The sequence below is a fragment of the Armigeres subalbatus genome, chromosome 3, assembly GCF_024139115.2.
Source record: "Armigeres subalbatus isolate Guangzhou_Male chromosome 3, GZ_Asu_2, whole genome shotgun sequence".
Lineage (NCBI taxonomy): Eukaryota > Metazoa > Arthropoda > Insecta > Diptera > Culicidae > Armigeres > Armigeres subalbatus.
In genome coordinates, this window is record NC_085141.1 from 96,463,842 (window position 1) to 96,487,257 (window position 23,416).

The following is a 23,416-nucleotide window of genomic DNA, read 5'->3' on the forward strand; positions in this document are numbered from 1 at the left end:
CCGGAGGAACTTCGGAGGAATTCCCGGAGGAACTTCCGGAGGAATTCCGGAGGAACTTCCGGAGGAATTCCCGGAGGAACTTCGGAGGAATTCCCGGAGGAACTTCCGGAGGAATTCCCGGAGGAACTTCCGGAGGAATTCCCGGAGGAACTTCCGGAGGAATTCGGAGGAACTTCGGAGGAATTCCCGGAGGAACTTCCGGAGGAATTCCCGGAGGAACTTCCGGAGGAATTCTGGAGGAACTTCCGGAGGAATTCCGGAGGAACTTCCGGAGGAATTCCCGGAGGAACTTCCGGAGGAATTCCCGGAGGAACTTCCGGAGGAATTCGGAGGAACTTCCGGAGGAATTCCGGAGGAACTTCGGAGGAATTCCCGGAGGAACTTCCGGAGGAATTCCCGGAGGAACTTCGGAGGAATTCGGAGGAACTTCCGGAGGAATTCCCGGAGGAACTTCGGAGGAATTCGGAGGAACTTCGGAGGAATTCCCGGAGGAACTTCGGAGGAATTCCAGGAGGAACTTCCGGAGGAATTCCAGGAGGAACTTCCGGAGGAATTCCCGGAGGAACTTCCGGAGGAATTCCCGGAGGAACTTCGGAGGAATTCCCGGAGGAACTTCCGGAGGAATTCGGAGGAACTTCCGGAGGAATTCCAGAGGAACTTCCGGAGGAATTCCGGAGGAACTTCCGGAGGAATTCCCGGAGGAACTTCCGGAGGAATTCCGGAGGAACTTCCGGAGGAATTCCGGAGGAACTTCCGGAGGAATTCCCGGAGGAACTTCCGGAGGAATTCGGAGGAACTTCCGGAGGAATTCCCGGAGGAACTTCCGGAGGAATTCGGAGGAACTTCCGGAGGAATTCGGAGGAACTTCGGAGGAATTCCCGGAGGAACTTCGGAGGAATTCCGGAGGAACTTCCGGAGGAATTCCCGGAGGAACTTCCGGAGGAATTCCGGAGGAACTTCGGAGGAATTCCCGGAGGAACTTCCGGAGGAATTCGGAGGAACTTCGGAGGAATTCCCGGAGGAACTTCGGAGGAATTCCTGAGGAACTTCCGGAGGAATTCCCGGAGGAACTTCCGGAGGAATTCCTGGAGGAACTTCCGGAGGAATTCGGAGGAACTTCCGAGGAATTCCCGGAGGAACTTCCGGAGGAATTCCTGAGGAACTTCCGGAGGACTTCGGAGGAACTTCGGAGGAATTCCCGGAGGAACTTCCGGAGGAATTCCGGAGGAACTTCCGGAGGAATTCGGAGGAACTTCCGGAGGAATTCCCGGAGGAACTTCGGAGGAATTCCGGAGGAACTTCCGGAGGAATTCCCGGAGGAACTTCGGAGGAATTCGGAGGAACTTCCGGAGGAATTCCCGAGGAACTTCCGGAGGAATTCCGGAGGAACTTCGGAGGAATTCGGAGGAACTTCCGGAGGAATTCGGAGGAACTTCGGAGGGAATTCCAGAGGAACTTCCGGAGGAACTTCCGCAGGAATTCCCGGAGGAACTTCCGCAGGAATTCCCGGAGGAACTTCCGGAGGAATTTCCGGAGGAACTTCCGGAGGAATTCCACCGGAAGTTCCTCCAGGAATTCCACCGAAAGTTCCTCAAGAAGTTCTTCCAGGGATTCCTCCAAAAGTTCCTCCAAGTTCCTCCAGAAGTTCCTCCAGGAAGTCGTCCGGAAATTTCTCCGAGAATTCCGCGGGAAGTTCCTCCTCCTCCATTTTCTCCAAGAATTCTTCGGGAAGTTACTCCAGGAAATCGTACGGAATGTTCTCCAGGAATTCCACCGGAAGCTCCTAAGGAAGTTCCTTCAGGGATTCCTCCAAAAGTTCCTCCAGAAATTTCTCCAGGAATTCCTCCGGAAGTAACCCAAGGACTTCATCTGTTAATTCCTCCAGGAATTCTTCGGGAAGTTCCTCCAGAAAGTCGTCCGGAAATTTCTCCAAGAATTCCTCGGAAAGTTCCTCCAGGAAGTCTTATGGAAATTTCTCCAGGAATTCTACCGGAAGTTCCTAAGGAAGTTCCTTAGGAAGTTCCTCCAGGGATTCCTCCAAAAGTTCCTTCAGGTTTCTCCAGAAAATCCTTCAGAAATTTCTCCAGGATTTTTTCCGGAATTAACCCCAGGATTTCATCCGTTAATTCCTCCAGGAATTCCTCGGGAAGTTCCTCCAGGAAATCGTCCGGAAATTTCTCCAGGAATTCCTCGGGAAGACGAATTAAGTACTCTACATTTAATAATAAGTTGAGTCAAGTACGAGGGACTGAAAACGACCACACTGTTGTGGTCGAAATACGTATCTGAAAAAATATCGAAAATTAATTGGTGGAATTAAATGGAGAGTACTTAATTCGTCTTAGACGGTTGAATACATTCCACTAAAAGAGCAAAATATATTTTTCTGATTCCTCGGGAAGTTCCTCCATGAAGTCGTCCGAAAATTTCTCCAGGAATTCTTCCGGTAGTTCCTCCAGGAAGTCGTCCGGAAATTTCTCCAGGAATTCCTCGGGAAGTTCTTCCAGGAAGTCGTCCGGAAAGTTTTCCAGGAATTCCACCGGAAGTACCTCAAGAAGTTCCTCCAGGGACTCCTTCAAAAGTTCCTCCAGGAATTCCTCCGGAAGTTCCTTCAGAAAATCCTTCAGAAATTTCTCCAGGAATTTTTCCGGAAGTAACCCCAGGATTTCATCCGTTAATTCCTCCAGGAATTCCTCGGGAAGTTCCTCCAGGAAGTCGTCCGGAAATTTCTCCAGGAATTCCATCGGAAGTTCCTCAGGAAGTTCCTCCACGGATTCCTCCAAAAGTTCCACCAGGTTCCTCCAGAAGTTCCAACAGGAGTTCCTCCGGAAATTTCTCCAAGAAGTCCTCTGGAAGTTCCTACAGGAATTCCTCCGAAAGTTTCTTCTTGGATTATTCCTAAACTTTCTCCTGGAATACACCCAGAAGTTTCTTGCGGTATTTATCCGGTTTGTTTTCTCTGGGGTTCTGTAGAAAGTTCCTACGGAATTGACCCTGAGAATCCTTCTGAATTCCTCCGAATATGATCTGGTTAATCTGGTAAACAAATTTATTCAAACTTCAGAATAGACGAATCCAAGTAAAAATAAGAAGAAGGGACACGACGGTTTTAACTTGGACAAATCCTACAGCACAGCATAGGAAGATAATTTTGTATGATTGATTGATGTATTATACGGAAAAAGCTACGAACTGTATGATAGATATTTTTTTGGTACTCTTCCAACTATGTCTTTAAGGCATACGCAGAGGGTGGGGAGGGCAGAACTGATATTGGGGAGGGTTGTGTTGCTGAATATTCCGTAACCTGCTTTACCATTGCACACTGAGCCGTCAGTGTAGATGTATTGGTGGTTGGGGTGGTGGTTCGAAGTTGAGCGCATGCAAAGCATAGGCCTTTTTATACACAGGAAAAACAAAATAAAGAATTAAAAAGCTCGTACTTTACATCAATCAGATGTCCATGTTGGGTATGATGAACGGGATTGATTGATTCTGAATTTATTACCGGGTTTGGAAGAAATCACTTTTTCAATAGTTTAACGTTGATAATCAATAATATCGATGTATTTTTAAAATTGCTGGAGAGTTTCCGAATAGATTGATGAGAAAATCTCGAAAATCCATTGAAAGATAAAGACGCTATTGGCATTTCAAATCAGTCCTAATTTCGTGACGGCCTCGAATTTGGAAATTTCCGTTTTACACCTTGTATCCGATTTTTCTACATAGACGTATTTTACGTCAAAAAAGCATTTTTATTTAGCTCACGGGTGTTAAACCGAAACTGCCTTCTGTGTAAAGGGTAGGCTAGTTAATGATGGAAGAACAACAGCGCCCAGCAAGACTGGTTTCTTTTAAAAACTAATTGTCGTTTGTTGGGAATTTCTTACTTATTTTACAATTCGAATAAATTGATTCAGCAAATCGTTTTATCGTTTTTTTTCGAAAATGTGCGACACGGAATGCCTACCCAGTACCCACGGTTCTTGGAAGGACTTTTTGGGCAAACCTCAAATGCAGTCTGCTGCTCTAGCTAGTACTTATCCTTTGTATTTTAATTCCACGCCAGCCACTTTATCAATGCCAACGGCTTCACTGTTTTTTCCCACCAAACACTTCAAGTCAATCTCATAATTTTTCAAAGTTAGATATTGGCTTTGAAGTACCTTCCAACACCTCAAGCACTTCGCTAACAATTATCGGATGCCTCCGCTTTTTACACCACGATAAGGAAACCCCATCTGATAGAGCGGAGCGCCTTTTTTCCAACGATTGCTTCCAGTATCGTCGTCGTGTAGAAAGTAAAATAAAAAGACGAAGCCGAAGCATTACACCAAGATGCCACTTGTTCTCCATATTACATTATCCATGAAAGGGAGTAAAGATTCCTGCTCCCGTGTCGCCTTCGTTATCCAACATCTGTAGAAGACCTTTTAGCAGGTAACATCATCAGCTTCACAGCAGCCAGCAGCGCGCAGTCCTTGACGTCGACTTTTCAACTCTCGGACAAAGAAATTCCACAAGAGCATGACTGTAAACAAGAAATTATGATAATTGAAAACATAATAGCTGTTTGCTTTTTCCTCCCACCGCTCTGAGCCAGAGACGACGTGGACGAGGGCGGCGTGGCGGCCACGTCGTCAGTGGCAAAGGTGCTTCGATTCCCAGTAGGGAGCGACTTACTTTCCCCTTCATTTTTATTCCATGCATATTAGAAAGGATCCTCTCAGTAACCGACAACAGCACGGTTGTCTTCGCTTGACGGAGCTTCATCTACTTTGAATACGTGTACTGTTTTGTTACGCTCCGGCGGCCGGGGGAAGGTCGCCTCCTATCTTGGATCGCTTTTTACCGGTCCCGTTTACACACACAACGGCTCCAACCTGCTGGAAACGTGTGGATAAGCTTGTAGAAAAGTACACATTAAACCCTTGGTTCTCCTTGGCCGGTTTCCCGCCCCTTAACCACCTGGCGTTTTAAGTGCTCTATCTGGCGGTGCCGCAGCACAGTTAGATGGATCTACTTTCTTCTGGAGAAACCGACAAGCTGGGAAATTGATACGGGACTTGTGGTCCGCCGCCGACTGCTATCACCTTGACACCAAACGGACGCGTTGCGGTGCCACACAGCGATTGGCCTCCAAGAAAAAGTTGGACATTATTTGAAATGTTGGTTCGAAACGTATGCAAACTTTAATAGGAATTGGACTACAGAAGCCATGTAGGCATCTTACTGAAAATTTTAGACAAAAAAAATAAGTTAAACGAAATATCGGGGACACCCATTTTACAACTCAAAGTAGTACTGACGAGCTTCCGGCCACTGTGCAACCGTAATGGACAAAAAAGAAGGTTTTTCCACCGGTTGCGAAAGGTGTCCGGAAATTTTACCCCAGTTTGCCGTGTGCAGACCGCAAGAAAAATGAGGTCCTCAAAGTGGACCTTTTTTAGCACTTCCATCCGGCGATGAAGCCAAGCGAAATGGGTTGCACCACCATCAGCCAGCGGAAAGGGTAAAGAGTGAAGGCAAAAAAAAAAACGACCAAAGAAATGGCTCGGAGACTACAAACAATTTCCCCTCGGTAATCTGATCTCGGTTGGCATTATTTTAGAGTGAGTGTAAAATATTCAAATTGATGTCATAAATCGGACCTGGTGTGCTTGAGAGGTCCTGCCCTGGACGGGACCGTACAATGGATGGACGTTGCACAGACTGGCGGGAGATTGCTCCGGGCTAGCAATTACTGAAAAGGAGTTTTATGAAGAAGAAAGGGATCGTAAAACGGCCGACGTATGTATCTTCAGAGGACCACACGGATTCGAAGAATGTAATGGTGCATATCCACTATCCAGTGCCGGTGTGAGATGTCCGTTTTCAGATTTACATGGGATTTATAATCGAAAACATTTAATTTCCATCCGAAGGAGAGAAATGACTTATTTAGCGTCCTGAATGCTGAAAATTGAGTTTGGTTGAGATATCTAGAGCCAGGACGTAATCCCGAGAAGGTTGTGTTCATCACAATCTTTATGAGCTTGGTGACAAAACAGTGACACAAGTCTCGAACGACCATCAACAATTTGAATTTACGAAGCACTCTAAAAGACCTACAGTAAGTACCAGATCCGATAGGGTAAATCCGGGTGAGATTCCGCGTTGGTATGGATGCCGCACTTCAGAGAACGGTAGAACGGACTTGATTTATCGGCACAAATGTACGTGAGAGTGTGTTTTTTGAAGCTAAAACAAAAACCTAAATAGTAACTGCTCATTCTTATCAGTCAAAAAAAGTAGTATGATGGTTATACACTTTTATGTATGCCGCAGAGGCCGTAAAATTAAAATAAATTATTTTTATTTTTTCTGGTTACGGCAGGCTTTTCAAAGGAGTGCTGAAGTGAAATCTCTAATTGCTGAGACATTTTGTGATACAGCGTGTTTTCGAAAAAACGAAAGAACTAAACGATTGTTTATTGATTTACTTCATTGATTTTATTTCAATTTTTTTTTTGTTGAACATGTAGCTTTCTTTTATTATCATGTTATAACTTTATTCTACACTAACGTTTCAAATCAACTTCTATCGTTTCAGGACTATGGCACCCTACTCTGCTGGGGGAGCAACGAAATCGGCACCCAAACCGAACCCTGCGTATTCAGTCTGATACCAGCAGGTGGGTAACATTGCTCAATTTATCTCGACCGAACTTCACTCAATCCAACTCTATACCACAGGAAAACCCGATCCACTGTCCAACTGCACCATCATGAACCAAACGTTCGATATCCTGCAAATCGAGTGCATCGAAGGCTTCGACGGTGGTCTGCAGCAGGAGTTCCTGGCCGAGGTGTACCTCATTGGGAACCGTCATCTGTTCAGTTCCATCAAGTCAAAGTAAGAAAAAGCGTTCGATTCTTGAAATTTCAATTAAACGGCACCGTACTTTGTTTCGTCCTCCAAGGGAACCGAACTTCGACCTGAAAGGCCTGGAACCGGGTGTGGGATACAACATTTTCCTGTCCGCCCGCAACGCAAAGGGTGCCAGCGAGCAAACGTACCTGCAGGCCTACACTTTGAAGAATCCGGAAAAGCAAACCGGTGAGTATAATTACGGTTGTCATTCGACCCTCGACAGATAAATCCATCCTGGTGCAAACCAAATTGAATTTTCCCGCTGCTCGGGGCACTTGTTTTGCATCTTCGTAAATTGGCTCGGTGAAGCCTCCGAGCGAGGGGGGGTTTAGAAAAAGCACACCCTCCGAGAAACAGAAACCCGGTGGAGCCCGGTGGAAATGATCGAAGATATTGGCCAATAATCAAAACTTTTAATTGCTTCGCCCAAAACTTTTGCTCCATCCGCATCGTCTCGGGGCTTCACCGAAAAGAGGATGGTCCGGCTAGTGTTGCCACATTGTTGGGCTCTTCCATCTGCGATTAATGATTAAAAAAAAAAATCGGGAAATAAACTTTTTTTTATTGTAGGAAACACACAAAAATGGTGTTTCTTCATCTGGGGTATGACAGTAGAAGTATGCATCTGCTGGTATGACTGAAACCCAATTAGTGGATGCCGTTCGCTAATTAGGGTGTTTTGCTCTGTCAACGTTGTTACTCTTTGAACTGATCAGAGGGAAATATCATCCCGTCAAAATGTTGTCATACCGCCTAGAGCGAAATTCAACATTCGCTTCACAAAAATGTTGGTTGGTTTATTCTTCAACTATAGGAGCTTTTATTAGCAGTACTGTCAAGCCAAATTAAGAGCTGGTTTCAAAGAATTTGAATCCTGGTGCCCCTTGATAAATCCTGTTCTTAGAGTTTTTTTATATGATTTCCCGTTATAATTTTATACTAATTTTACACAACACTCAATACTGTCAGATCTATAAATATTTCGGTTTAAAACAATATTTATGTTTGTATTATGTAGTTGAATACACAACCGCATAAATACTACACGGAAGAAAAAAAGTACCCAAAATTGAGTATTTTTAAACTTACTTTTGAGTTATTTTCTCTCTTCGCTTTCATCCACTCTTTCTTTTGTTGCCAATTTTGAGTTTTATTACCTGAGGTCGAAATTGAGTGAATTAAACTTAAATTTGGGTCAATAAATTTTCCGTTGGGTACTTTTTCAACATGGGAGTAAAGGCAAACTACTTCGACCCTACTTACTCAATTTTGGCTTCCCGTACGGATGATCGAGGTTGGGTGAATTAAACTCACTATTGGGTAGTTTATTTCTTCCGTGTAGTGCATGTGGAAAATATTGTTATTTTGGATTGGAAATCTAGGTGCTGGATAGTAAGTAAAGGCGAAGTAAAAGAAGAACAATCGTCAATTAACACACGAAGGAATGTAAAATTTGAGAGCATTATGCAGCGACTATTCGCATAAGATGCATAATTTGTAGGGTGGAAATTTCTTAGAAGTGTACTCTTAGTGGATGACATTTTTTTCCGGAGAAAAATATTGCTATAGTGTACTTACTAACTCATAATGCTCCTAATCTATGGTGGACTAACATAAGACGTGTAGTCCATGAAAGCAAAATTCCTCAGAAGATAAGAATTTGAATAAGAGGGTGCCCCACATCAAATTTCACAACGAAAAAAAAAAACGCTTCAGAAAATTATCAAGTTGACCGATATTTTTCGAACGTTAAGACAATAAAATAAACCCATTAGTAAGCTTTTTGCATTCTTCTGTACGGAAACCCACTTTTTCTTCAGGTCTTCCTCAGATTTGACCTCCATACGATGCTTCCGTAGTGCCTGCTTCATAATATTTTAGTATTTTTCGATGGGCCTTAGTTTCGGTGAGTCGGAGGGGTTCATGTTCTTGCACAGAAAAAAAATATGAAAAATAAACGGCGCGTAAAACCTGACGCTAACATACGGAAATTTACGCCATTATACGCTGAAATGGTCCTCTTGCTAACAAGATTGCTTACAATTTGTATTCAATATTGACGATTCACGTCGAAAATTGTATACATTTAGGCAATATTCCGTGTGGAATTACGCTAATAATGGCGTTCCATTTATGTGCATGATTTTTAGCGTAAATTTCAGTGGATTTTTCTATCTGTGTGGGTACGGAAGTAACCCCACTGGATTCATACCACTACAGTACAACATTTGAATAGAAAAATTCTTCCAACAAAATTTCCGGAACAATTCCTGCATGCTTTGCATGGTTTTTCTAAAATGAAGTTCCGAGGGATTTCCGACGAAATTTATGAAGACCTTTCCATTGGATATTTCGAAGGAATCTCTGGACGAATAGCAAAAGGAATTGGTGTGATTTTCAAAATTATTCCTGGAAGAGTTTCCAAAAGAATTCCGGAAGAATCTTCTAAAACATATCCCGAAGAAATTCCCAAAGAAATTTCCAGAGAAATTTTCGAAGGATTTCTCCAAAAGCGATTCCTGACGCTTTTTCTAAATAATTTCTCTAGGTATGGGGTGGTTCAAAAATAATGTCACAGGTATTAGGGGGGAGGGGGTCTAAGATTTTGTGTCAGCACATGTACTTGGTATACAAAAAGCGTGACAAAGGGGGGAGGGGGAGTCTAGAAATCCAAAAAAGTAGTGGATGTCATTTTTGAATCACCCCTATTCCTAAAGGAATTTCCAAAGGATTTTTCTTAGCTATTTTCCGCTGAAATATTCAAACTAATGTCAAAGGAATATCAAAGAATTTGTAAAAGATCTTCTGAAGAAATTCCCAAAAGAATTCGTACAGAAATTTCCGAACAAATTTTTGGAAAATTTCTTTGTATTCCTTCTTTGATTTTTGATGAATTATTGGTCTTATCAACGAAGTCATTTTCCGGAGGACTTTCTAAAGAAATCCCTCTATGAAATTCTGAAAAACTCTTGTCTAGAGAAATTTTTGGAGAAATTTAAGAATGTCGAAAACTCCTACAGGAGCTCCTACGGAAACTTTTGTCATATCTACTATCATATCTACTAAAGTGACGGTGGAGCATGAAGTTGTTTTCGCAGTACTTGGCTATCAGCAGCGTCCAATCATCAGATAAAGGCCGATAAGTGATCAAATCTGCGTGTTGAGAATTAAGGTCGAGTTCTTTGACTACAGTTTGATCAATATATACGCACCAACCAACGATAAACCCGATGATGTGAAGGAAAAGTTCTAGTTTTAGACAAGACCTACTCAGAATTCCCGAAACGGTTGTTTATAGCATAGAAAGAAAGCAATGCTTTCTTTCAATGAGCGCATATGGCCGGTATAAGACAAAGTCAGGAGATATTTCCTCCTTGAAATGGACACTTTTGCCCGGTATAAAGCAAAAGTAAAAATCTTCAAATGGATGCGTCAAGGGGGGGAGAAAATAATCCCTTCATCAAAAAAGCTCGCCTGCCAGATATAAAAAAGGGTTTGTAGGAGCAATTACATTTTCGAAAATTTCTTTAATTTTGAGAGGCTTTCATCAGCCGTGCGGTAAGACGCGTAACAGCAAAGTCTGACTATGCTCAAAGTGACTGGGTTCGACTCCCGGTCCAGTCAGAAAATTGTACCGAAATTTATTTGGCCGTATAGGTCGTTCGGCCGAATATGTCAGAGAGAGACACAACTCTCTTCTTTTTTTGCTCTTCCCAATTTTCACTGTGAGAAATGAGAATTGAGACGTCTCACTTTTCACTTCAATGATAATAAAGAAATGGGAAGTGAAACGTCTCAACTCTCACTTCTTTTTAATCATTCCTCACTTCTCATTGTGAAAAAATAACATATTTGGCTAAATGACGTTTTCAGCCAAATGATGTTTTCGGCCAAATTACCCATTCTGCCAAATGATCTATTCGGCTTAATGACCTATTCGGGCAAATGATCTATTCAGCCAAATGACCTACTCGGCCAAATGACTTATTCGGCCAAATGACCTATTCGGAAATATGACCTTTTCGGACAAATGAACTATTCGGCCAAATGTCCTTTTCGGCCAAATGACCCATTCGGCCAAATGACTTATTCGGTCAAATGACCTGTTCGGCAAAATGTCCTATTTAGCTATACGAACTTCTCGGCCAAATGACTTATTCGTCAAATTAGTCAGCCTAATGACCTATTCGACAAAATGATTTATTCGGCCAAATGATCTATTCGGCCATATAACCTTCTTGGCCATATGACCTTTTCTGCCAAATGATTTTCGGCTAGATGGGTTTCGGTCTAATGGTTTGTTCGGCTTAGTGGCATTCGGCCAAATAGTTTTCGGCCGAATGGGTTTCTACCAAACGACCCTTACCCTCGAAATTTGCATCGTTCACTGACTTCCTGTTCAATATAAATATTCATTTGGCTAGTGAATGTTCAATGTGTTATGTCTGCTTCTCTGTGGTCGAGTAGTCTATAAAATAAAAATGAGATGGACTGTGTCCGTATGCGCATAACTCGTAATCGGCAGGATGGAATTTATTCATTCCTCCAGCAGATATATTCGTTATAGTTTCCGACCGGTGAAAATCACGGGTAAAATTGAAAAAATGAGCATGAGCATGAGCATTATGACCGCACAATTCGTAGTTGCTACTCCGTGATTGACTAGAACTTGCGAAATTGCACAGAGAACACAATAAATGGGGCTTGGGACTAGCTACCCATTCTCAATGTACACGTTTCGGGAGCTCAAATATCTAAAGTCAATAACGGCGCCGGCCACGTCCTTACGGTCATATAGGAAGGGAAGGATTGTTAGTCCGACTCTCGTTGCTACTAGAGACCGAGTATACCTCTGCATCTTCACGATTGTCTTGGGATGGATATCGTTTTAGTTACAAAGGATAATTTATCTGGATTCACTTCGGTGAGTGATGCGATCTATGGGATGGGAAATAACACTCTCGCTGTCTGAAACTTTCACTTTCTGATTTATTCACTCACCCGCGCAAAGCAGAACAAAATTACGACGACCGGCCGATCCGCTTACTGGAGAAACACGACCGGACAAGAAACAAACTTTCACTTTCTGATTTATTTACTCACCCGCGTAAAACAGAGCAAAATTACGGCGACCGGCCGATCGTTTTCCACGGGTAAAATTGAAAAAAATCGAGAAAAACAAAAATTTAGATTCGGGTGGAATATTTGCAAGGACATTACACAACGTGCATTCTCGCCTATTATGTAGGACAACGTCTGCTAGGTCAACTAGTTGGAAAACTTAAGGTCAACTTTCCCAAAGAACCCATATTTTTTTTATTTCTAGTCTACGCTAATTTAAAAAGTGAGAACAAAAACCGAAAAAGTGCTGCACCTGTGAACCGGTCCGAAAAATTCACCCGGGAAAATGTTAGGCCAATCTTGAAAAGCCCCATTTTTTAGATTTTTTGTTTTAAATTTTTGACGGGAAAGGTAATGAAATGTACAACGAGAAGTCAAAGTTAAAAGTAAGGAGCGAAAAGTGAGAAATTAGAAGTGAGAAGTATGAAGTGAGAAATAAGAAATGATAGAAAAGAAATGAGAGAAGAGAAGTGCGAAGTGAGAAGAGAGAGAATTTGAGAAGTGAAGAGTGCAAAATTAGAAGGGAGAGGGAAGGAAGAAATGAGAGGAAAGAAGTGACCGCATCGTGCTTTCGTGCTGTGCAGTTCTTTCTCTCTTTGCGGAAGGAAGTTTTTAATACTACCCGAAGCTACTTTAATTTCAACGGTGCTTCTTAGCGCTATTTGTACCTACTGATCCCGTTACGATTTTTGCAAGGACCCGTGCCTTCGTTTTACGTTGGACTTGTTTGCGGAAGTAAAATTCCGACAAGCGGTGGTAATCCTGCAGAGACACCGTTCTGGGGAAAAAAAACTCTTAGAAGATCACGTCTCCACGTTTAGCAATGAGTATTAACAAAAACAAGAGGAAGGGGAGTCTCTGAATTCTCCACTTCCTTCAAAGAAACAAGGTTTCAAGACCGTCCTGCCAAAGCGCGGAAAAAATAGAAGGAAGCTGGAGAATTCAGATATTCTTTCTAATTCTAATATCGGAAATAATTCTTCTCCAATCGAACTGAGCAATCAGTTCGACTTGATTAATGATGCAATTGAGCAAATCGAATATACCTCTAGCCCAGGTGATTCGATTCATGCGAAAAAGCAAAGGATTCCGCCAATTGTGGTATCTGTTGCCGAGTTTTCTGGCTTCCGGAATGAGATTTTGAGTAACCTTCAGGGGATCAAGGTTTCATTTCAGATTGCAAGGAAGGGTGACTGCCGCGTTTTGCCTGGATCCTTTGACGATCGCAAACGTCTTCTTCAGTATTTAACTGAGAAGCGCCATAAATTCTTCACATACGACGACAAAACTGAGCGATTGTTCAAAGTCGTCTTGAAAGGTCTCCCCAGTGATGATAAATCACTGGATGAGATTAAAATTGAAATTTCTCAATTACTTGGATTTTCACCAGTCCAAGTAATTAAGATGAAAAAGAAATCCCACTCTGGTACTTCCCATTTCTTCATTTCTCAAGAATTTTATTTAGTTCATTTTAACAAAAGTGAACTAAATAATATGGAAAGTTTGGAAAAGGCCTGTATTATGTCCCATGTCCGTGTTACATGGGAACATTTCCTGAGCCTGGGGAAATTTCAAAACCCCACCCAGTGCCGTATGTGCCAAAAGTGGGAACATGGAACCAAACATTGCAAAATGAATGTTAAATGCATGATTTATGTTGGCTTCTTTCACGCCAAGGACAATTGTCATGTGAGAGATGATTCCAATTTATTTAAATGTGCTTATTGTGGAGGCAATCAGAAACCTAATTTCTGGGTATGTCCTTCAGGCAAAAAAAGTTTTGAATTCCCGTGCAAAATTGATGACGGGAAATTCCAATCGGATCCCAGATTCGACGGGTAGAAATTTTTCAAACGCTCAAATTTCGAAACCGGTTACCGGTCGAGCAATTCATACCCACCACAATTCACAAACAAATTTTGCCGCTCGTTAACGGGTAGCAAGCACTTCAGTAAATTCCAATTTTTCCAATGTACCTACGTATGCAAACATCGCTGCTGGTAGACAAAATTTCTCTTCTCAAAATGAGGTTTATACCCATGTCCCAACGGAAAATAACGGTCATGTTGCCGATTCAGGTAGTATGACTGCTTCCGATTTTGATTTTTAACTGAACAATTGCATCACATGATTGATGCAATGTTCAAAGCAATACCATTCCTGAAGCTGTTCAGGTTGGTATAAAGTACACACAAAAATTGTTATCGGACTCCGTTTCAATGTGGGATCCAAATAATTGTGTGAAAGTTCTAAATTGGAATGCCCGCTCTCTAAAGGGTAAGGAAGATGAATTATTAAACTTCCTTTCAGTTCATAATGTGCATATTGCCATTATAACTGAAACGTATTTAAAACCAGGACTCTCCATTAAAAGAGATCCAAACTATTTTATCTACAGAAATGATCGTCTTGACAGCGCCTGTGGTGGGGTCGCCATTGTCATTAATAGACGTATCAAACATAAATTATTTTTTTCGTTTGAAACCAAAGTTTTTGAAACCTTGGGAGTTTCTGTTGAAACAAATTTTGGTCAATTTTCCTTCATTGCAGCCTATTTGCCTTTTCAATGCAATGGGCAGCAAAAGAATTTGTTGAAAGCTGATCTTCAAATTCTGACTCGCAACAAATCAAAATTCTTCGTAATTGGTGACTTCAATGCCAAACACCGTTCATGGAATAATGCTCAAAGCAATTCCAACGGCAAAATTTTATTTGAAGATTGTTCTGCGGGATATTATACTATTCAATATCCCAATGGCCCTACATGTTTTTCTTCCACTCGAAATCCTTCTACAATTGATTTAGTTTTAACGGATTCAAGTCAGCTGTGTGGCCAATTGGTAACTCATGCTGACTTTGACTCTGATCACCTTCCTGTGACATTTGAAATCTCACCAGAAGCCATTTATAATCCAATCAGCTCTACTTTTAATTATCATAGAGCTGATTGGGATTTATATAAAACATATATCGATAGGAATTTTGATGTTAATATTCCTTTGGATACCAAAAGTGATATTGACAATGCGCTCGTATCTTTGACAAATTCAATTGTCGAAGCCAGAGGCATTGCAATTCCTAAATTTGAATTTCAATTCAACTTCTTTATTAATGCCAACGAACTTCAGCTACTGATCCGTCTTAAAAATGTGAGAAGAAGGCAATACCAAAGAACTCGCGATCCCGCGTTGAAAGTTATTTGGCGAGATTTGCAAAATGAAATTAAAAAACGTTTCGCTATTCTGAGAAATACCAACTTTGAGAATAATGTCTCGAAGTTGGATCCCAGTTCGAAACCCTTTTGGAAATTAACGAAAATTCTTAAAAAATCTTTAAAGCCAATTCCAGCTCTTAAAGAGGGAAATAAAATTTTATTAACAAATGGCGAAAAGGCTCAAAAACTTGCTCAGCAGTTCGAGAGTGCCCATAATCTTAGTCTAGGTCTCACTAGTCCAATTGAAGATCAGGTTACACGAGGCTTCGAAGACATTCTCAACCAAGATAATGTTTTTGACCCTTCGTTGGGAACTAATTTGGATGAAGTGAGATCTATTACTAGAAAATTTAAAAATATGAAAGCCCCGGGTGATGATGGTATTTTCTACATACTTATCAAAAAACTTCCTGAGAGCTCTTTATCCTTTTTGGTTAATTTATTTAACAAATGTTTTCAATTGGCATACTTTCAAGATAAATGGAAAAACGCCAAAGTTGTTCCAATTTTGAAGCCGGACAAAAATCCAGCTGAGGCTTCTAGTTATCGCCCAATCAGTTTGCTTTCTTCAATAAGCAAACTGTTTGGAAAGATTATTTTAAACAGAATGATGGTTCATATTAATGACAATTCTATTTTTGCTGATGAGCAATTTGGTTTTCGCCATGGGCATTCAACCACTCATCAGTTATTAAGAGTTACGAACTTAATTCGGCTCAACAAATCTGAAGGATATTCGACTGGAGTTGCTCTTCTTGATATAGAGGAAGCATTTGACAGTGTTTGGCATGAAGGTTTGATTGTAAAATTGATGAATTTTAATTTTCCTCTGTACATTATTAAACTGATCCAAAATTATTTATCAGATCGCTCACTGCAGGTAAACTATCAGAATTCTAAATCTGATAGATTACCTGTAAAACTAGTGTTCCCCAAGGCAGAATACGGGGCCCCATTTTGTATAACTTTTTTACTTCTGACTTACCTGATTTACCACCAGGGTGTCAAAAATCTTTGTTCGCAGATGACACAGGTCTCTCAGCCAAAGGGCGTAGCCTTTGTGTCATTTGTAGTAGATTGCAAAAAAGTTTGGATATTTTCTCCACTTACTTGCAAAGATGGAAAATTTCCCCGAATGCTTCCAAAACTCAGCTTATAATTTTCCCACATAAGCCGAGAGCTTCTTATTTGAAACCTTCTAGCAGACATATTGTCACTATGAATGGGGTTCCAATTAATTGGTCTAGCGAAGCTAAATATTTAGGACTTCTGCTAGATCAAAATTAACTTTTAAAAATCACATCGAAGGCCTTCAAGCCAAATGTAACAAATATATTAAGTGTCTGTGTCCACTAATAAACAGAAAATCAAAACTTTGTCTTAAGAACAAACTTTTGATTTACAAACAAATTTTTAGACCTGCCATGTTGTATGATGTGCCACTATGGTCTAGTTGCTGCAATACCAGAAAGAAGGCACTTCAGAGGATTCAAAATAAAATTCTGAAAATGATTCTGAAGTTGCCTCCGTGGTATAGTACCAATGAACTTCATATAATTTCTAATATTGAGACATTGCAACAAATGTCCAACAAAATAATTTCCAATTTTAGACAAAAATCGTTGCAATCTTCTATTGCAACGATTAACTCCTTGTACCCTTAGTATAAAATAGGTTAAGATTAGTTTAAGTTGAAAACATTGTAATTCCTACATGATTCAATTCAACCAGAGGAAAAAATCTAACTGCCAGAGGCAATTGAAATGTATTAATAATAACTAAAAATATAACATAGCAGATGAGGATGATAGTGTTAAGAAAACACGGAACACCTAGTCTAAGAGATGAATGCATGTATTAGATAATTAGCAAATAAAATTTAAAAAAAAAAGAGGAAAGAGGTAAGGAATATGAAGTAAAACGTAAAATGTAAGAATTCAAAATTGTGAAATTAGTCCTTATCCCTTCCTATTTCCAAATAATCCCTCTGTTTTGTCTTTTCTGGACATAGAATTTAAAAAAAAACAGAGTGATTCTACTGCATCCGACGTTTCGACCCTTGGTTTAGGCCTTCTTCAGTAGAATCACTCCGCTTTTTTTAAATTCTATGACCAGGAAAGCCAAGACAGAGGGATTTTTTGTTATTTACACTGGTCGTTCTCAATATAAATAGCTTCCTATTTCCTTCTCCATTCTTTAATCAATCTTCTCTTTTGTTTTATCCTCCTTCCTTAACTTTTTCCTTTCTTCTTCGTTCTTGTTATTTTTTCCTTCTACTTTCTTCCGTTATACTTCTTCTACCTTCTTTTTTCTTTTTACTTTTTCCTTCCATCTTTCTTTTTTCCCTTCTTTCTCCTCCCATTTCCTTATTCTTTCTTCCTGTGAGCGTAGTGCGGCCTTGTGTCACTAGTCACTACTTTTAACTCATATGCCCTCCCATTTCCTTTTTGCTGTTTCCTTCTTCCTTCATTCTTTTTGTTCCTCTTTGCTTCGTCGTTCATTCTTTTTATTTTTATCCTCTTCTTCCGTTTTCTATACTTTCTATTTCCTTCTTCTTTCACTTTTTTTCTTCATACTTTATACTTTATCATTCTTATATTAATTACTATGTCTGAAACTTGATTATGCATATGTACAACATGTGATAGATTTAGTTCGGAAAAGGTATTGGAGGGTAACCGCCCCTTCGGTGGGGTTTGATCCCACGACCCCACGATCCTCCAATACCTTTTCCGAACTAAATCTATCACATGTTGTACATATGCATAATCAAGTTTCAGACATAGTAATTAATTTCCACTCCGGGTGGCTTAATACCCGGCATATAGGCAATTAACTTTGAATGTACTGATTCTTATATTTATTATTTTATTATATTATTTATTATATTATTATTATCTTATATTTATTATATTTATTATTCTTCCTTCTTTTTTCTTCTTTTTTACCTTTCTCGTACAAGTTGTACCGAAAAGCTAACATTTCACTCCGACTCGTAGACCCATAGTGCTATATACTAATCCACCCAGTTCGACGAACTGAGCAAATGTCTGTCCGCCCGTGCATGTGTGTGTATGTGTGTGCATGTGTGCTCAAAAGATGAAACAATTTAACCAACTTTTCATATAATAATCCTTAACCAATTTTCTCGCAACAAGTTTCATTCGAAAAATGTCGATCGCTTTTGAATTTGCTAACGATCGGCCATTGCGGTTAAAAGTTATAAAGAAAATGGTGAACTAAATCGAAAAGGTTGGTGTCTTCACACTTCTTTCTTCATTCTGGCTCTTCCTTCTCCCTTCTTCTGTATTTCTTGTTTCTTCCTGTATTCTACTTTTCTTGCTGTATTCTACCTCAACGCTCACTTCATTCTATATTCTCGCTTCTTATCACCACTTCTTTCAGCTTTTTACACTACCCCCATCTACTTCTCCCTTCTTAACCCTTATGCGGCCGACGGGGTACCCGTGTTCCTTTTTCAAATTCAAGTGGTGATATTTCAATGAATTTTCATAGCTGAAAGCTGTAACTCGGTGACATCTAAGAACTCCATAAAATGTAGCATCTGTTAGAAAATCACGTTGATCAGGGAGGAAGGACGTGGGGAGGGGCATCTGATTTTTTTTTACCATGTGGATGGCCGACAGGGTACCCGTGTTCCCATAAATTGATATTTTTATAACTTTAACAATTTTCAACCGATTTAGATAATTTTGACAGTTTTGGAAACAGAAACTCATATACTTTTTGTCCATTGTCAAGGTTTACAGCTTTTGTCCATGGTTATACACGAAATCTTTGAAGTAAGGCTTAAGAGTCTACACACGTAACCGAAGGACTATCAACCAGTTTCAAATATATTACATGCTCATTGCGCTTCTTAGAATAGTCGGAGTTCACAGTATATATTCTGGGTCTCCAAAAACCCCTGGAGTAATGCCAAAGTCATCCAAAAAATCTCTGGAATATGATCTTATGGTCTGCTAACGTAACCAAAGGTCTATCGTGTAAATTCAAAAACGGTACATGCTCTTTATGGTGCTTAGCATATAATGCTTTCACAGTATATGTTCCGGGTCATCCAATGACCTTTTCTTAAAACATGTTTGCATTCCAAGTAGTTCTTGTTGCTGTGTTGATTCCAGGTAGTCTACGAACTCCATACAGTCAAGGTCTTCGGATCAATCTCCGTAATGGAGGCAGTTAACGAAGAATAAACAAGTTGCGTGACCCCTTCTTGGTATATGTTTGTATTCTAAGTAGTTCTTGTTGTTGTCGTGGGCTCCAGGTAGTCTACGAACTCCATAGAGTCAAGATCTGTGGATCAACCTCAGTAACGGAGGCAGTTATTGAAGAATAAACAAGTTGTGTGACCCCTTCTTGGTATATATTTGTATTCCAAGTGGTTCTTGTTGTTGTCGTGGGCTCCAGAAAGTCTACGAACTCCATAGAGTCAAGGTCTGTGGATCACCTTCCGAAACGGAAGCAGTTATTGAAGAATAAACTAATTGTGTGACTTCTTCCTGAAATGTTTGTATTTCGAGTAGTTCTTGTTGTTGTTGTGAGTTCCAGGTAGTCTACGAACTCCATAGAATCAAGGTTGGTGGATCAATCTCTTTAATGGAGGCAGTTACTTGAAAATAAATAAGTTGTGTGACCCTTTCTTGGTATATGTTTGTCTTTTAAGTAGGTCTTTTTGTTGTCGTGGGCTCCGTAATGGACGTAGTTATTGGTGCCAGGTAGTCAACGGAATCACTTTTTGTGACCTCTTTTTAGGTACCCGATTTTTTGCAATCCTAGTAAATTTTGGGGGGATGAAATAGAAAAAGGCAAAATACGTGAAAGGAAACCGTAATTTCTTGTCGAAGAGGCTTACAAAATTCTTGACAGATTCTCTGTAATGATCCACAATAAACCACAGGCGGTGAAAGTTATTTCATGAAAATTATTGTTGTTTGCGGCATTATTTGACAAAAAAAATCAAAATGTTTGTGGTGATAAAATCGGGTCGAAAACGTAGTAAAATCGGGGTCGACCAAATCAGGGTAGACAAAGTCGGAGAATCAATTCTGTATATGTTCGTATACCATGAGGTGTGCTTGTTATTGTCATGGGTTCGAAGTAATCTACGAACTTCGTAGCGTCACGACCTGCTGATTAACCTCCGTGATGGAGCCATTAATCGAAAAAATAACAAGTTGTGCAACCTCATCTGAGCGAATATATGCCTTCCAAGTAGCTTTAGTTGTTTCCATGGTACTAGGAACTATGTCTGAACTCGATACAGTTATGATTTGCAGATTAACCCCAAACGGGAGGCTGTTGGTAGGGGAAATGTTCCGATCTCAATCTCACATCGCTAAACAAAGACATGCGGCACCAAATTCGTCGCTTCTTTTTGTCAACATGCGTGCTCACTGCTGAAAAAAATCACAATAATAATTATCAAACCAAATTCCTCTCCATTGCTTTGTTTTCGATGGGATGGAAATAGGAGCTATGAGATGAAGTGGCGAACCGTTCCCCTACATGTTTGCATTCCAAATAGTTCAAGTTGTGGTCATTAGCTCTAGGCAGTAATTGACAAGGTGTGCAACCTCATTTTGATATATTCGTATTCCAAGTAGTTCTTGTTGTCATGGGTTCCAGGTACAAACTTCATTCATATCACGTATGAAACTGTTTATTCCTTGGAAATGCAAAATGTGAATAAACTGGAACGAGATAACTTCACGCCAAAAACGTAAGGATGACACAGGCTAATAAAGCGAAGATCATGTACCGTGTTATTATAGTTATTCGTGTAAGCCTAGAAGCCTTACTCCATAAATTTCTAGGATGGCCATTAGCATATACCATGAACGCATTTTATTCATGGATCACAAAGGACAAGTACAAAATTCAAAACAGACTGATATATCTCTCTTAAAGCAGGTAGATCCTAACGTCCTACTTCCGGGTTTTCTTGGATGACCATAAAAATTTGAAATAACGCAATCTGTTCTACGTACCATAAAGGGCATGTTTAACTTTTAAAACAGGCCAAAAGATCTCTAGTTAAGCGTGCAGGCCTTTTCCAGGGTTTCCTTGGATGACCATCAATCTATGCTATTGACGCTTTTTATTCTATATACCACAAAGAACATTTACCGTTTTTGAAACAAGCTAAAAAATCTCTGATTACGCGTGTAGATCTAAAAGGCCTTTTCCATGGTTTTCTTAGATGATCATGAACATATGCATTGAAGGCGTTCTATTCTACACACCAAAAAAATATGAATATTACAGGTGACGTACGTGAATAAAATGACACAAAACCACATGACGTAAACTGAATCGCATATTTTTCAATGTTAGATGATTCAAAATTACATGTCATGAAACCCAAACACAGCACCCGATGCGACGCACCAAACGCTCTGGCAGTCGATGCCTTGATGCAGTGAAATACTTGTTCAGTGCAAATCGTGGAACATGCTTTACTTCGATCACCTCTCTTTCAAGAGACGAAGATAGCTGAGTGGTAACGTGTTGGGCTCTTACTCAGGGGGCTTATGTTCGATCCTCATTCTAATCCTTCAATTTTCAATTTTTTCGTCAATATAGTTGTGATGTAAAAATAAATTATAACCTAATTTTACGTCAAAAGTGACGCTCAAATATGTCGTTGTCACAGCACCTAAAATTACATGATTATTTTTAGGTGTGTATGTACCACAAAGGGCATATGCCACTTTTGAAACAATTCGAAAGATCTCTGGATATACAAAATGTGAATCAGCTCAAAATCTAATTACGTATGGCACCACTGATCTGCGGCAATTGATTCGCCTTTTTCTCGTTTCTTTCCTATCCAGACCTCTCGCTGGTGTACGCCCCGACGCTTCATCAGATTAAACCTTTCATCGGCACGTTGCTTGGCGTGGTGGCGGCCATCATCTCGATTGCTTCCATCATCGTTTGCGTCACTCGGCTGCGGGGCTCGACCGGCCGGGACCGAGAGTGCAGCAACCTATCTACGAACGATGCGTCCGGAATTAGTCAATCGCTGCCAACCGACGGCGACCTGGCCCGGGAGCAGCAGTGCAACGGCAGCATCGATAGCATCGAGAAGAATCCGGACATCATCCCGCAAGGTACGAGGGGTTGCGGCTCGATTGGGTGGGAGTGGGCTAATGGGTTTATGACGTTGCTTTTGAAGTCGGGAGGTGAATCACAATCGTCTTGTAGTTTCATCTCTGATGCATTTAGATTCAAATAGAAACTTTTTTGCATTGGCATACCCACCACATTTTTGTTACTGGAAAATAATTGTCGTTCATTTTCTTGGAAAATGATTATCTTAATAATAATTGAGCGAGGCAATTTGCCTTTTACCTCGTGTTGTATTCTTCATACATCACTTCCATGCAAGGCAACGTCTACCAATCTGTATCTCAAATGTGCCATAAGTTTCAGTCTTTCTACACCCTGCAGGGAAACTGCCGCACTTGCTGGAAGAAGACGAGAAAGCGTTCGAGTGGCTCAACAGTGCCGGAACGCATCCGCGGTTGTACGCCACGGCCGCCATGGCCGAACAGCAGCAGCATCAACAGATCGGCGTGCTGGGGCCACCGGCCGGTAATGTGGGGACCTACGACAGCCGGACGTTCTACGCCACCATGCGCGATGGAAGCTGCATGCAGCAGAACGTCTACCCGCTAGCTGATAATCAAAATTACATTCCGGTCCACAGCGGAATCATCCCGACGCCGGTGATAGGTGGCTACGGAAGCGACAGCCACAAGGTGAGTTTCGGAGTGACCGATAATTGGACTGATCCAATGCACGTTGTATCGAATGTTCCTCACATTTTTATGATGTTCATTTCAATTCTACTTTCAAGAAAGAACTAATATAAGAAAAGCTGAGAATATTTATACTCAAACCAGTTGAAACTCGATATGGTCGACCAGTGATTTTTCACAATCTTTCAAAACTTTCGAAACTAGACCTTGCGTACAAATTCAACTTTGTCGATGATTCCGGATTTAAACTGAGTTGAGTTCAACGTGAAATCCCTCATAGTTATTTAATTTTATTGCTTAGAACATGAACAATAAAAAATTAGAGTTTGAATTCAAACGGTAATCAAACGTACCACAATTACTTTCACACTGTGGTAC

At 40.7% G+C, this 23,416-nt stretch overlaps 1 protein-coding gene across 1 annotated transcript in view; it reads left to right on the forward strand.

Annotated features, from left to right (window-relative positions):
- Positions 1-23,416, forward strand: part of LOC134221816 (nephrin) — a 368,748-nt gene that overhangs the window by 308,227 nt on the left and 37,105 nt on the right. Inside the window, exons 11-15 of the mRNA XM_062700993.1 lie at positions 6,596-6,677; positions 6,739-6,898; positions 6,966-7,102; positions 22,109-22,387; positions 22,728-23,038. Coding sequence (XP_062556977.1) covers positions 6,596-6,677; positions 6,739-6,898; positions 6,966-7,102; positions 22,109-22,387; positions 22,728-23,038 — 969 coding nt within the window. The remainder of the gene's footprint in view (positions 1-6,595; positions 6,678-6,738; positions 6,899-6,965; positions 7,103-22,108; positions 22,388-22,727; positions 23,039-23,416) is intronic.